General features: G+C 41.2%; 1 protein-coding gene across 1 annotated transcript in view; it reads left to right on the top strand.

Annotated features, from left to right (window-relative positions):
* The first annotated feature begins 3121 nt into the window (after positions 1-3121).
* The window catches only part of RAB38 (RAB38, member RAS oncogene family), a 61523-nt gene continuing 52377 nt past the window's right edge, over positions 3122-12267 (top strand). The window contains exon 1 of the mRNA XM_017887665.1: positions 3122-3400. Within this exon, the coding sequence (XP_017743154.1) occupies positions 3199-3400 (202 nt within the window). The 5' untranslated portion in view covers positions 3122-3198. The remainder of the gene's footprint in view (positions 3401-12267) is intronic.

Below are 12267 nucleotides of genomic sequence, written 5' to 3'. Positions count from 1 at the left end.
GATCTTGCAACCTAACTCCCTCATTTTACCCAGGGGACTTTCAGGTTCAGAGACCTAGGCAATTTTTACAAAGATTTTACTGAACTGCTAGGCCGGGGTGCTTACCAAGCTATTTTAATCTAAAAGTCTTAAAAATATAAACCGAGAGTAATTTCTTCCCACTGTGAAGAATGATCATGAGACCTAAATGAGTACTGCTGGAAACAAACTGCACATACTTCCTGCCTGGCAAAGGAGCTTGCTCACCATGGTTGGCTACTGTCCCTGAGAGAGGAATCTCCTACCCCCAGAGAGGCAATAAAACTGAAGCTTCAGGATCCCTTTCAAGGCCCTAGACCTAATTATATATTTTTGATTTTGCATTATTTTGCTTAAAAAGCTCCTTCCTCCAATGTTATCAGCTTCAGGACCCAGAAATCCTGAACTTTGCCCTGTCTGTCCTACCTCATAAATCAAAATGTCTGATGTTCCAATATGCTCTTGCTCAGAAGAGGAGAACAGACAACGGTGAGGATGACTCTGCCTGGACCAGGCTTGGGAAAACAGTCTGGGGCTGGTGAGAAAGTTGGGTTGGGTATAATTCTGAGGTCTGGCCCACAAGATGTCTCAAACTCCTACCTCGTTTCTACCCTAGGAGCTCGTTGGGCAGACAAAGTCTGTCTCTCAGATTTACAGACCCAGGATTTTAGAGCTGGCAAAGGTCTCATTTTGTCATCCTTCCTAATTTTGCAGGCATTTAGAATGGCTTCAGCATCTTGTGCTCCTGAATTCCCCTCCCTGGGAAGTGAGGTGACGTGGTTGGCTAATTCTTTAAGCAGGTAGAATATCTATCTCATTTATTAGATATAATCTTCTTGGTGTGTCCCTGCGTGGGTGGAAACCAGTGAATGAGGCCTACCCAGCTAAGCACTTCAATAAAACACAGATGAGTGCAATTCTACACACTGTCACTTAGTGTCCATTCCGAGCAAAGCTTCTGAGTTACTCTTTGAGGAAATATAAAACTGCACAGGACAGTGCCTGCGGACAGTATTTAAAGCTTGTCCCTCATTTTATATTAATAGTTACCATTTATTTACCACCTACTGTGGACCCAGCATTTTCTCAACAACTTTATTTCTATTTATTTATTTATTTATTTATTTATGTATGTATTTATTTTATTTATTTTGAGACCGAGTCTTGCTCAGGTCGCCCAGGCTGGAGAGCAAAGGTGCAATCTTGGCTCACTGTATCCTCTGCATCCCGGGTTCAAGTTATTCTCCTGTCTCAGTCTCCCAAGTAGCTGGGATTACAGGCACCCGCCATCATGCCCGGCTAATTTTTGTACTTTTAGTAGAGACAGGTTTCACCATGTTGGCCAGGCTGGTCTTGAACTCCTGACCTCAAATGATTCACCTGCCTCGGCCTCCCAAAGTGCTTGGATTACAGGCATGAACCACTATGCCCGGCCACAGGTATTATCATTCTCCTTTTGTTGATGTAGAAACTAAGGCTGAGAGAGGTTATGTGACTCGTCCCAGTTACACATCTAGGGCATCCCTCTGCTTGTTTGGGGCAAGTGGAGGCTAAAGTTTAGGGTGTGTCAGGCCAGAGGAGGAAGGGAGAAAGACAATGGCCTTGCCAAACCTCCTTTCTCCCTTTCACACAGGACTCTGTTTAAGTCCCAGTTCTAACACATACTAGTTATGTGTGCCCTTGAGAAAGTTGCTCTTAATCTTGGTTTCTTTATTTATAAATCGAAGAAAATAACCCACTTCATAAAGCAATTGAGAAGATGAAACGACAGAATGTGAGCAGCGCTCCATTCACAGCACATTCAGGTACAAAATAGCTCATTTTGGTATAAACTGCTCACCCCTTAGACCTGAATGCCCAATTTCTCATTTTCTTTATGTCTTTACTAAATTGTCTGCTTCTTACTGAAAACTTCCCTGGCCACCCTATCTAAAAGGCAAACCCCATATAATCTCCTCACATCCCCTTTCCTGCCTTATTTTATTACCAATTAATATATGACAAATTGTACTTATTTTGTCTTGTTTGTCTCCACCCACAAGAAGGTAAATTTTTTTGAGGCCAGTAGTCATTGTCTGCGTTAGGATTTCTGTATCATCCCAAGTACACAGAACTGTGCATGGTGAATGGTAGTACTCAATGTATATTGGTCAAATGAATGAAAACAAACAACAACAACAACAAAAACGTTAGGAACCTCAAGACCTGTGTTTGAATTTGGCTTTTTTCCTTACTATTTGACTCTGGGTCCATTACTTAAAATGTCTAGTCCTTAGCTTCCTCATTTGTAAAATAGGAAGAAAAATAGTATCTACTATTAAGACAGCTGGGAAGATTAAAAGACATGATTTATAAACCCTCTGGCATATAGCGAGTGCTCAATAAATGTTTGCCGTTACTATTATTTGTAATAATCTGACCAATTGTTAAAACTGTCTTTCTGTGCAGCTCAAACTTTTCAGAATATGAGAAGAGGCTAAAAGTCACGAGTGCCCTTGGCATTTTCGGCCCAGTTGTCCTCCTTAACTGATTACCAGTTGAATGGGTGTGAAAGTGCTCAGTGTTCACACTTTCAAGCTGCTGAAAGGTCAGCATTGCCATTCATTGCGAATAAACAGGCTGGGGGAGCTCAAATGACTTACTTATGGTCCCTCAAAAACCAGGACACGCAGGAACCAAGTCTGGCCAGTCTCCGGCTTCCTAATACTGTACTTTCTCTCTACAGTGTGGGGTGGTTCGTAGCCCTGTGACTTCAGACCTGTGTTCAGCGGAGCCTTTCACGGGCCATCTCCCGCAGAGTACTTGTTCACAATCAGTTTTCTCGCAAGCAAAATGTGGAAAATAAGATCCACACCTCATAAGTTTGTGGCCAGGGTCACAGGCGAAAACAGATCTTCGGAAACTCTAAAGCGCCGGATAAATAAGCACTGTAACATGCAACCACACGCGAAATCCTTTCAGCTGCCAGTCCCGGGACTAACTCCTGTCTCCTCCCCTCTCCAAGACCGCGGAGTAGGAAGGAGGATTAACCCCTAGGGGAGGAGTTCCGCCCCCCGGCCCCCGCCCTGCCGCCCACGCCTCTCCTTTGCACCTACACTTGCGCTCGCCAAGTCTCTCTCCTGCGCAGAGCCCTGGCTGCGCTTCCCTGGTCTGGCACTGCACGGCGGGCCGGCCGCCAGGATGCAGGCGCCGCACAAGGAGCACCTGTACAAATTGCTGGTGATTGGCGACCTGGGCGTGGGGAAGACCAGCATCATCAAGCGCTACGTGCACCAGAACTTCTCCTCGCACTACCGGGCCACAATCGGCGTGGACTTCGCGCTCAAGGTGCTCCACTGGGACCCGGAGACTGTGGTGCGCCTGCAGCTCTGGGATATCGCCGGTGAGCGCCAGGGGAGGAGCTCAGGGGGCTAGAGTGCCTCGCGGCCAGTTTCCAGTCTTGAGGCAGCGGCTTGCGGCCAAGCGTGAGATTAAAATCACTAGGTCGCGAGACAGTTTTTCCTGGTGGGCTGGAAACTTAGTTTCAAAGAAGAGAAAAACGTTTGAAACTTCAAGTGCATTCCCTGGAGCTTTTTGGGCTATTAGCTCCTTCCCGCACAGTCCCCTGGGATCTCTCTGCCCAGAGCAGGCCTCCCCAGGGAACCAGAGGAAGATTGGCTGCAATTTCATTCTGTTCTCCACTCCAGCTAGTTTTCTGGGCGTGGGTAGTTCTGCACATGACGCAGCCCAGTGTCAGGCACGTCCTTCCGTGCAGGGGCCGACCGAGGGGAAGCCCCTAGGCTGGTTCACAGCGGAAACCGGGATAGTTCCAGGCTAGCTGGAGTTTGCCCATTCCTGTCTTCAGTCGCTCACTTTATGTCAAATTTTGTCACCTTTCTCTCTGCCCTTAAGACAAAGGAGTTTGAGATTTTTTTTTTTTTTTTTCTTTGAGGAAGCCAAGTACTTTTGTGTGTGTATGTCAGGGGCAAAGTATTGTTTCTCCCTCTCTTTCTATATTTCTATCTCTCTGGCTCTCAGTCTTCTATGAAAAGGAGATTGTGTATATATTTTAAGACCATTTTTATGTAAGGGCCTGTGATAGCCTTATGATTTCTTGATTTGGCCCTAAAGTTTTCATTGAGAGATCTGGAAAATGAGAGTTTTTTGTTTGTTTTTGTTTTTTACAATATTGAAAATCAGATTTTGACTCCACAGGTTTGTACCAGAAGTTAGGCCTAGTCAAAGGTAAGGGTGCAAAGTATCTACTCCAAGTATGAATCCTTGGACAAGGCTGTTTGCAACCTGGGCATGACCAACTCCTCATTACAGATTTTAGCCCTGCCACTAACTAACCTGCTCAGTGGCTTTGGACAAGTCTTTTCGGCTTAGTTGCATCATTGTTAAGTGGAAAGGAGTTGGGCAAGTGTCAGGGATCTTCCTGCTCAGAAGTTTTAAGGTCTTCTGGGATTCTCCATGGAAACAACTTCAAACAGTCTTATTTCATGGTCTGTGACACCAGGAACCTTTCTTTATAAGTGCTGGACCCAAATTAGCCACTGCTGTTTCAGAAAATGGGTTCATTTTAGCTGATGCATTTGATTGGAAACACTTTATCATGGCTTGAAGCCAGAACAAAGGCGGAAAATTTTTGAAAGGGCATTTGTGATCTGGGGACTTTCATGCCTCTTTAATCATAAACTGCCAGGACTTACGCTTTTAGCATGTGAACAGATGAACAGATTCATGCATTTGGAGTCATCTTCAGCTGCTCTAGTAGCAAGGGGGTTATCAGAGAACAGAAGATGTTATCAGCCACTGTTGGATGGGGCTTTTCATCTAAAAAAATTCTGTGTACTTTATTGCTGAGTGTCGTAATGTCTGAAAACCTTTCTGGCTTCATGAAAGTCCTCAGGATTCAGATTTAGAAATGGCTTACTGTTTAAACGGGGATGTAGCTGTAATTTGGACTTTTATGTACCATCCAGGTAACCGCATGACAGCAGACAAGTTCTATGTCTGTAGATTTCAGTCTCCTCACATAAACAGAGGAGATGGAAGGGTATAGTGATAAATAGCTCAAATTTCAAAGTGGAACTGCCTCCATCTAGATCCTTACTTTACTCTGCATGTAGTAGGCAATCTTAGGTAACTTCTCTAACCTCCTTGTTTTAGTTTCCTTACTTGTAAACAGGGAGAATGCTTTCTCCCAATAAATGACAGGTGAGCCACCAACAGTGCTAGTTGAAGGTGATCATGCCTGTTCTCTAGGAGATCTGCAAGGATTATTATCACACTAGCTAGCATGTTTTGAGCCTGTATAAATGCTAGGGAAGAAGGATATGATATACAAGTGCTTATTAATTCCTAACAAATTGTGATCCCAATATTACATATATATTTTGTCCCCAGGTTATCACCATTTTCAGCTTTGCTATTTTACAACATATTGTCAGGAGCAATTTAACTCCTAAGCTCGAAAGCACTTCGTTAGCCATGTTTGTAGACTGAAGTTGCAGTGGAGGCTATAGTCACAGAAGGCTGTATAAATAAGAAATCTGGAGTCTTGGAAATTTCTTTCTACAGATACTGTGGTGTTGTTATGTTCAACATCTCAGTAGAGGAGCTCGTTTTTCCCAGAGCTCTAATGCTCAGTGGTAATCTGTCTTCAGCAGCCTCAAGCTCAAAGGCCCTGTTAGCTGAATTAGAGATTGGACAGCAGGCACAGTGAATTGGGTGGAAGCTAGGCCAGTGTGGGAAATGGTTGGAGCATGCATGTGCTCCACGTTTCATGGATTAAGCTGTATAGGGAGCCATGTGGGTAATGAGTTCATGTGAAATCCAGCCTCAACCGCCCACCCAGACTCCAGTCAGCCAGGTGTACCTTGTAGTACTTTCAAATCACAGCCTGTCTATCCAAGATAAGAATGCATCTCTCCCTCCCTAGTGTTCAACTCTGGTGTGTGCCTGGAGAGAACAGGTAGTGGAGGTTAGTGGGCCTAGCGTTGAGAAGGTTGTGGGTGGTGAATGAGATAGAGAAGACCTGCACTGTTCTGACAGGATATCATATACACTTGTTATTAAGGGAATCTTGGCTCAGCTAGACTCTTGATATTCACTTGGTTCAATGCCAAATAGGGCCCTTTTTATCTACTAAATTCCCATGATGTATCTCTTGTAGCTGTGTAGATTGGCCAGTTTGATCTTGAAAGACTCCAAAAAGTATCTCTAGGGTCTTGTGAGTAGGCCTTGAAACAAGGTTGTAAATCCCACCAAACCCCATAGGGGACAGCAGTTGGCCTGGATTCCAGTGATTCCATGCTAGAGGGTCAGCTGTGTGTTGAGAGGCTCTTGATAGAGTCAGAGAAATGAAGTAACTTTGCCTGAGGCCACCCAGCTAGTAGAGGAAGAGCCAGATTTGACCTGGTTGCATTTGACTCGGAGTGAAGCCATGCTGTGTGCACCTGCTGGCCTGTGAGTGCCTGGCACACAGCTGGCCCACAGGGATTATGCCTCCTTCCTTTTTAAAAGTGGTGTTTCATTAGTAGGTGGGTTAACCTTACCTTCTCCTTTCTAACTGGATTTTTGATATTATTAAGTACCCCTGTGCATTCAGTGAAAAGAAATGAATTAAAATCTATTTCTAAAAGTTTTATCTTGATTAGGGTGTGAATTTATAAGGTTTTTTATTTTTTTATTTTTTTTTTTTTTAATAGATCAGTTAGGGAAAAGGAAAACAAAAAGTTCACACTTGAGACTCCACTTTTTTATTACTCTCCAAATCCAGAGACTATAATTGCTTATTCACACTTTCAAAAAGAACTATACTATTTTGTCTAGAACTCTTGATGTGCTTTGGGACTCTGATGCAGGCACTGGGACATTTATAGGGATAGTAGCTAATATTTCTTAAGCCCTTATTGTTATACATGTCCAGGCATATTTAATCTATAATTTCCCAGTATAATAGCTGGTTAGGCCACTAGAATTTAAAATTGCGTTGAATCTGTTTTCAGAAGATTTGCTCTACTTCCCTTAATTTAAAAACAGAGCACTTCAGACTAGTTTAAATATATTCTAAATTATATATACTCTGAAAATATAATTAGGCAAACTGTGAAACCTTGCTGAACCTCAATTGTCTCATCTATAAAATGATGATTATTTAATTTTCCTGTGATACTTATTTTATCTTTTGCAGTCTCTGAAGGTAAAATGTTATATTATCACTGTACTCAGGGTATAGGTAGCACATGGTCATTTATTCCAGCTTCTTTACTTAGTAGCTTTGTGACTTGTGCAAGTTACTTAACCTTTGTGCCTTGGTTTTCTGTCTGTAAAATGGGAATAATAACAATACCTGCATCTTAGAATTTTTATAAGGATTAAATGAGTTACTTCATGCAAAGCTGTGCCTGACACATAATAAATGCTGAATGAGTGTTAGCTATTATTCCTGTTGTCATAATTGTTATTATTACAGACTATTTTCACATACATGTTCCCACTTGATCCCCCAGCATTGCTGAGGGTGTAGACAAGCACATGGTCCTAAACCCACTTTTTATTAAAAAAGATAAAAAATGAGAGAGGTAAGAGACTTGCCTGAGATCATAAGTGGCAGAGGAGAACAGGAACAGTCAGTCTGTTTAGCTTCAGCTTACTTGTATGAGTGAGATAACCAAGTCTGTTGGTAATCAGAAAACCGAACTCTAGTTTTATATTGCTATAGTAGAAAATAAATTAAGTGGGCAGACAATTTAGAGAGTGTTTCGAGTGTTTCTTTACCATGTAAAAGTTTGACTGCAGAGCTCTGCTAAATAACAAATGCCTCTAAATACTTAAAATAAGATCTACCCTATAAGAAAAATATTTCCACTCAAGGCACATCTGTACCAACTTCCTCCACCTAAGCCATATGACATGACAGCAGAAGAATACATTAACCATCACGTAGACAAAGTAACAGGATGAAAGCAGCCCGGTCCCAGTGTCAGGAGTCCTTGGACTAACTAACTCTTCACACCAGCAACTCTGACACTTATTTGGGTCACAGTGGTATGTTGTTTTAGGGTTTGTAAAGTGCGTTCAGGTTGTGAAATTCAACTAAAGATAGGGTTCAGACTTAACTATCTCTTTAGTATCTATTTCTAAAAGACTATTTCTTTAAGCAGTTTTACAAGATGGGTCTTAAATGTCAAGGTAATAGGTCTAGGAATGTAGAAAGAGCTAAATTTGGCGATGAGTGTGTCAAATAAACCCCCCCCAAATTTATACTGAGGCTGAGCCATGCTCCACTGGACAGTTTATTGCCTTGTTTCTAGCCTAGCTAATTACAGATTTTCTAAATACCACGTAAAATAACATGCTCTGTGCTTATGGGTAAATAATGTGTACAGTGAGCAAAAATGGTGAACTTTCAAAGTAGGAATGAGGGATATATGGAGAAAGTGCCTCAAGGCAGGACAAGGTGTGTCATCTGGGTTTTAGAAGACTGATTCTGATAGAAAAGCAAGTAGCAGCATGATCAAGGAAAGCTACGGCATTTGAAAGTGGGAGAGGATTGGAAAAAGTAGCTCTATATGTGTGATTGGTTTCTGCAGCAAATATATATACATATATATATAAAGTGGCTGGTACGTGAAAGTGCTTAGGTGAGGGGAAAACAAAGAAGGATAATAATTGAGTAAGATTTAATTCTTCATCCCAGCTTCATCAGCATGACACAAAAACAAATCACTGTAACAATAAGTAAAAAGCATTGATAGATGTAACTTCAAAACACTCTCATGGTGCAGAGAGGTTGTCCACACCACATCCTCCTACTCTCTGAGACTAAATCTGAGGAAGTTGCACAAAACCTCGGGGCTAGTATGATGTTTCCTGTGCTCTTACCTAGCACCAATCATTCCCTGTCAGTGTGTCAGGGCTGCACAACTTGAGACAGAATTTCATTGTTTGGCCCTCTAATTTGGTCTCCTTCGCTTGAGGATCTCATGCATTCCCAGGGCTTTAACTCTATGCAGATGACTTTAAAACTATGCCTATATCCTTGACTACTCATGAGCTCAGGCTTACAATTCCATCTTCCTGCTGAACATCTCTACAGTATCTCACCTACACTGCCGGTGAACATGTGCATAACAAGGTTTGCATGAAAACAGGTTTGTTTTTTCTATTAATAAAGTGATATGTGCTCAGTGTAGCAAAACTGGAAAACAGAAAAGTAAAACAAGAAAGAAATCCAAACAATGTATCCACATTTGCCCCACTTAATGATAAGTAGTAAATGATGCTATTTGTAAGTCTAAACTAGATATTTGTCCACATGCACTGGACTTTCTAGTTTGTGTTAACCAAAATACCTTACCCCCAGTCACTTAGACTTGAAACTTCTTCCATCTTTTCTCTTTTGACCCTCATATGTTACCTGTCTCCAAGTCAGATAGTAAATATGCCTCTCTTTTCCCACTTCCATAGACCAGAGACAGCACTTTTTTACATACCTGTTCTGGTATCATAGCCTCTTAGCTAGCTCTAATCTCTGCCTCCTCCAGTTCTCAGGTGTATCAAAGCCAAGTTTATCTTCCCAGAACATCTCTCTTTTGTATTGGCTATAGGTTACACACGCTGTGATGAGAACAATGGAGGGGATGAGAATAAAATATTAAGGGGGCTGATAATTAGAAAATTAGAAATATGATAGATCCAAGTCATAGAGAAATTGAGGAATGGGTTTGTGAAGTCCTTGAATGTAAGAAGTGACTGGAATGCTTGAGGCCTGGTGAAGTCAAAAGGAAACCTAGGAAGTCTCTCCTATTGTGATCTTGTGAGGAACACGGAAACTATCATTAAGGGCTCAAGTGCTACTTATTTTTTTATTTGTTTTAAAATGCAGTGTTAAAACTTGAAGATTTAGGAATATAAGATCTTGCCTGAGAAAATTTATTAATTCACTTGATAAGCAGAGAGATTTAGGGGTGATTGAAATAGGTTGATCTTACAGACTTTTAGAGTCTGGTGTGGCATAAAGATATTTATTTCAAAATAATTATTTAGTCACTGATAAGTGATCTGATGGGAAAGTGTCAGGCGCTAAAAGAAAGTCAACCAGGGGACTTATCCTAGCCATAACATGGAGATGAGATGACGTCATGCAGGCTTCAGTAATCTGACCTAGCTGAAGATTACAATATGTGAGGAAGGTGGTGTTAAGAGGGATGTGGCAGACAAATTAGGAAAGTTCATATATGTCAAATTAAATCTTAAGAGTAGTGAAAGTGAAAATTCCTTATATTTATCAATTTATCAAAGCAATATTTGCAATTTAAATACCGCAGTAATTCTAACAAGTCCTCTTACTTCCAGTTTCATAGATGAGGAAGCTGGGCCAAGCATAAGTAGAACACGACACTTGGTACATAATTGTTGCTCAGTAAAAGTGGTTTGGTGTTAAGCAGTCACTGAGGTTCATACTAATGTCATCACTCATCTGGTAAATTTTTGAGAATAGATGTTTTGAGTTACACTTAGAATCCTTTCTCTTCCTCTTCTGATGATTCACTTTGGAGAGTCCTTGAAAGCTTTCAAACCATTGAGAGGCTTTATTTATGTTACTTTCTTAGATTCTGAGATGCATATTTCCAGAAGGATACAGTGGACATATTGCTCCTGGAGTGGGAATCAGGTTTATTCCAGCAAGGGAAGATCCTTATCTTCTAGGATGGTGAACTAGACTGATGTCCTTCAACTTGGCAAGGTCAAGTCTGAGACTTTAGCCCGGGGTTCTGAATAATTGAGTTTTACTCATTTTTTCAGCTGTTCAGGAATTTAACTAAGAAGTTATGTGATCTTAAATTACTCTTTGAAAATAATTTGGGTTTTAACTTCTACCATTCTCTCCTTCCTTTCATTGCCCACTCTTAAGTATGAAATTCTGTCTTTTCTACCTTATAAAATAAATATCTCTTCTGTTTTTTAATAGCCACATCTTCTTCACAACTCCCCGGAACTGTTGCAGCAGTTGCCTCCTGCCCATGCCCTCCTCCAGCTTCCCTGTCCATCAGTTTGTAATCGACAGTGGTGATACCCCTCATCATGGTGTTGTTCTCCAGTTGATACTCTCATTTGGGACCCATCAGTGGAGCCATAGCATTTTTAGAATTAAAGGCTAAACTTTTTAGCATGACAGTCAGGACCATCATAACTGTCAATCATTTGCCATTCATTCCAGTCTTCTCTCTCACATCTATGATTTTTACATTCCAGGTCTTACAGTGGCCTCATTATACCTACCTTCCCCTTTATGCTGTGGCTCACATGGTTGTCTCTGGCTGAAAAAAGCACATTCCTCTTGTTAACATAGATAACTCCTGTGGATCCTTTTCACTCTATCAATATCACCTCCTCCAGAATGTCTGTTGAAACCATGAGACTCAGGGAAATACTTTCTCTGCTCCCATAAAGTTCCATGATTATTCCAGATAGGAATATTTTACTTTTGCATTGGAATGTCTTTTTCCTCCAAAGTGTATCCCTGGGTCCTAACATAGTATTTGGATATGTGGTAGGGACTCAAGGAGTATTTGTTCAATAAAAAGTTTTTCAGTCAACTATTGCATCAGTGCCTTAATTCTAGACATATCATTGATCTAAACATTTCTTCAATAAAAAATAGACTTCTGTTCATGATTGAAAAACTTCATAACTTTATAAACATTAATATATAAAAGTATAATTTATAATTGGGAAATATGGCAACCACTTTTTTTTTCAGGTTCTATTTTATTTTATTTTATTGTTTTATTTTTTTTTTGTTATTATACTTTAAGTTCTAGGGTACATGTGCACAGCGTGCAGTTTTGTTACATATGTATACTTGTGCCATGTTGGTGTGCTGCACCCATCAACTCGTCAGCACCCATCAACTCGTCATTTACATCAGGTATAACTCCCAATGCCATTCTTCCCCCCTGCCCCCTCCCCATAATAGGCCCCGGTGTGTGATGTTCCCCTTCCCAAGTCCAAGTGATCTCATTGTTCAATTCCCACCTATGAGTGAGAACATGCGGTGTTTGGTTTTCTCTTCTTGCAATAGTTTGCTGAAAATGATGGTTTCCAGCTGCATCCATATCCCTACAAAGGACACAAACTCATCCCTTTTGATGGCTGCATAGTATTCCATGGTGTATATGTGCCACATTTTCTTCATCCAGTCTGTCACAGATGGACATTTGGGTTGATTCCAAGTCTTTGCTATTGTGAATAGTGCCG

The sequence above is a fragment of the Rhinopithecus bieti genome, unplaced genomic scaffold (genome assembly GCF_001698545.2).
Source record: "Rhinopithecus bieti isolate Rb0 unplaced genomic scaffold, ASM169854v2 scaffold_15796, whole genome shotgun sequence".
NCBI lineage: Eukaryota > Metazoa > Chordata > Mammalia > Primates > Cercopithecidae > Rhinopithecus > Rhinopithecus bieti.
This window is presented reverse-complemented; position numbering and strand designations above follow the sequence as displayed.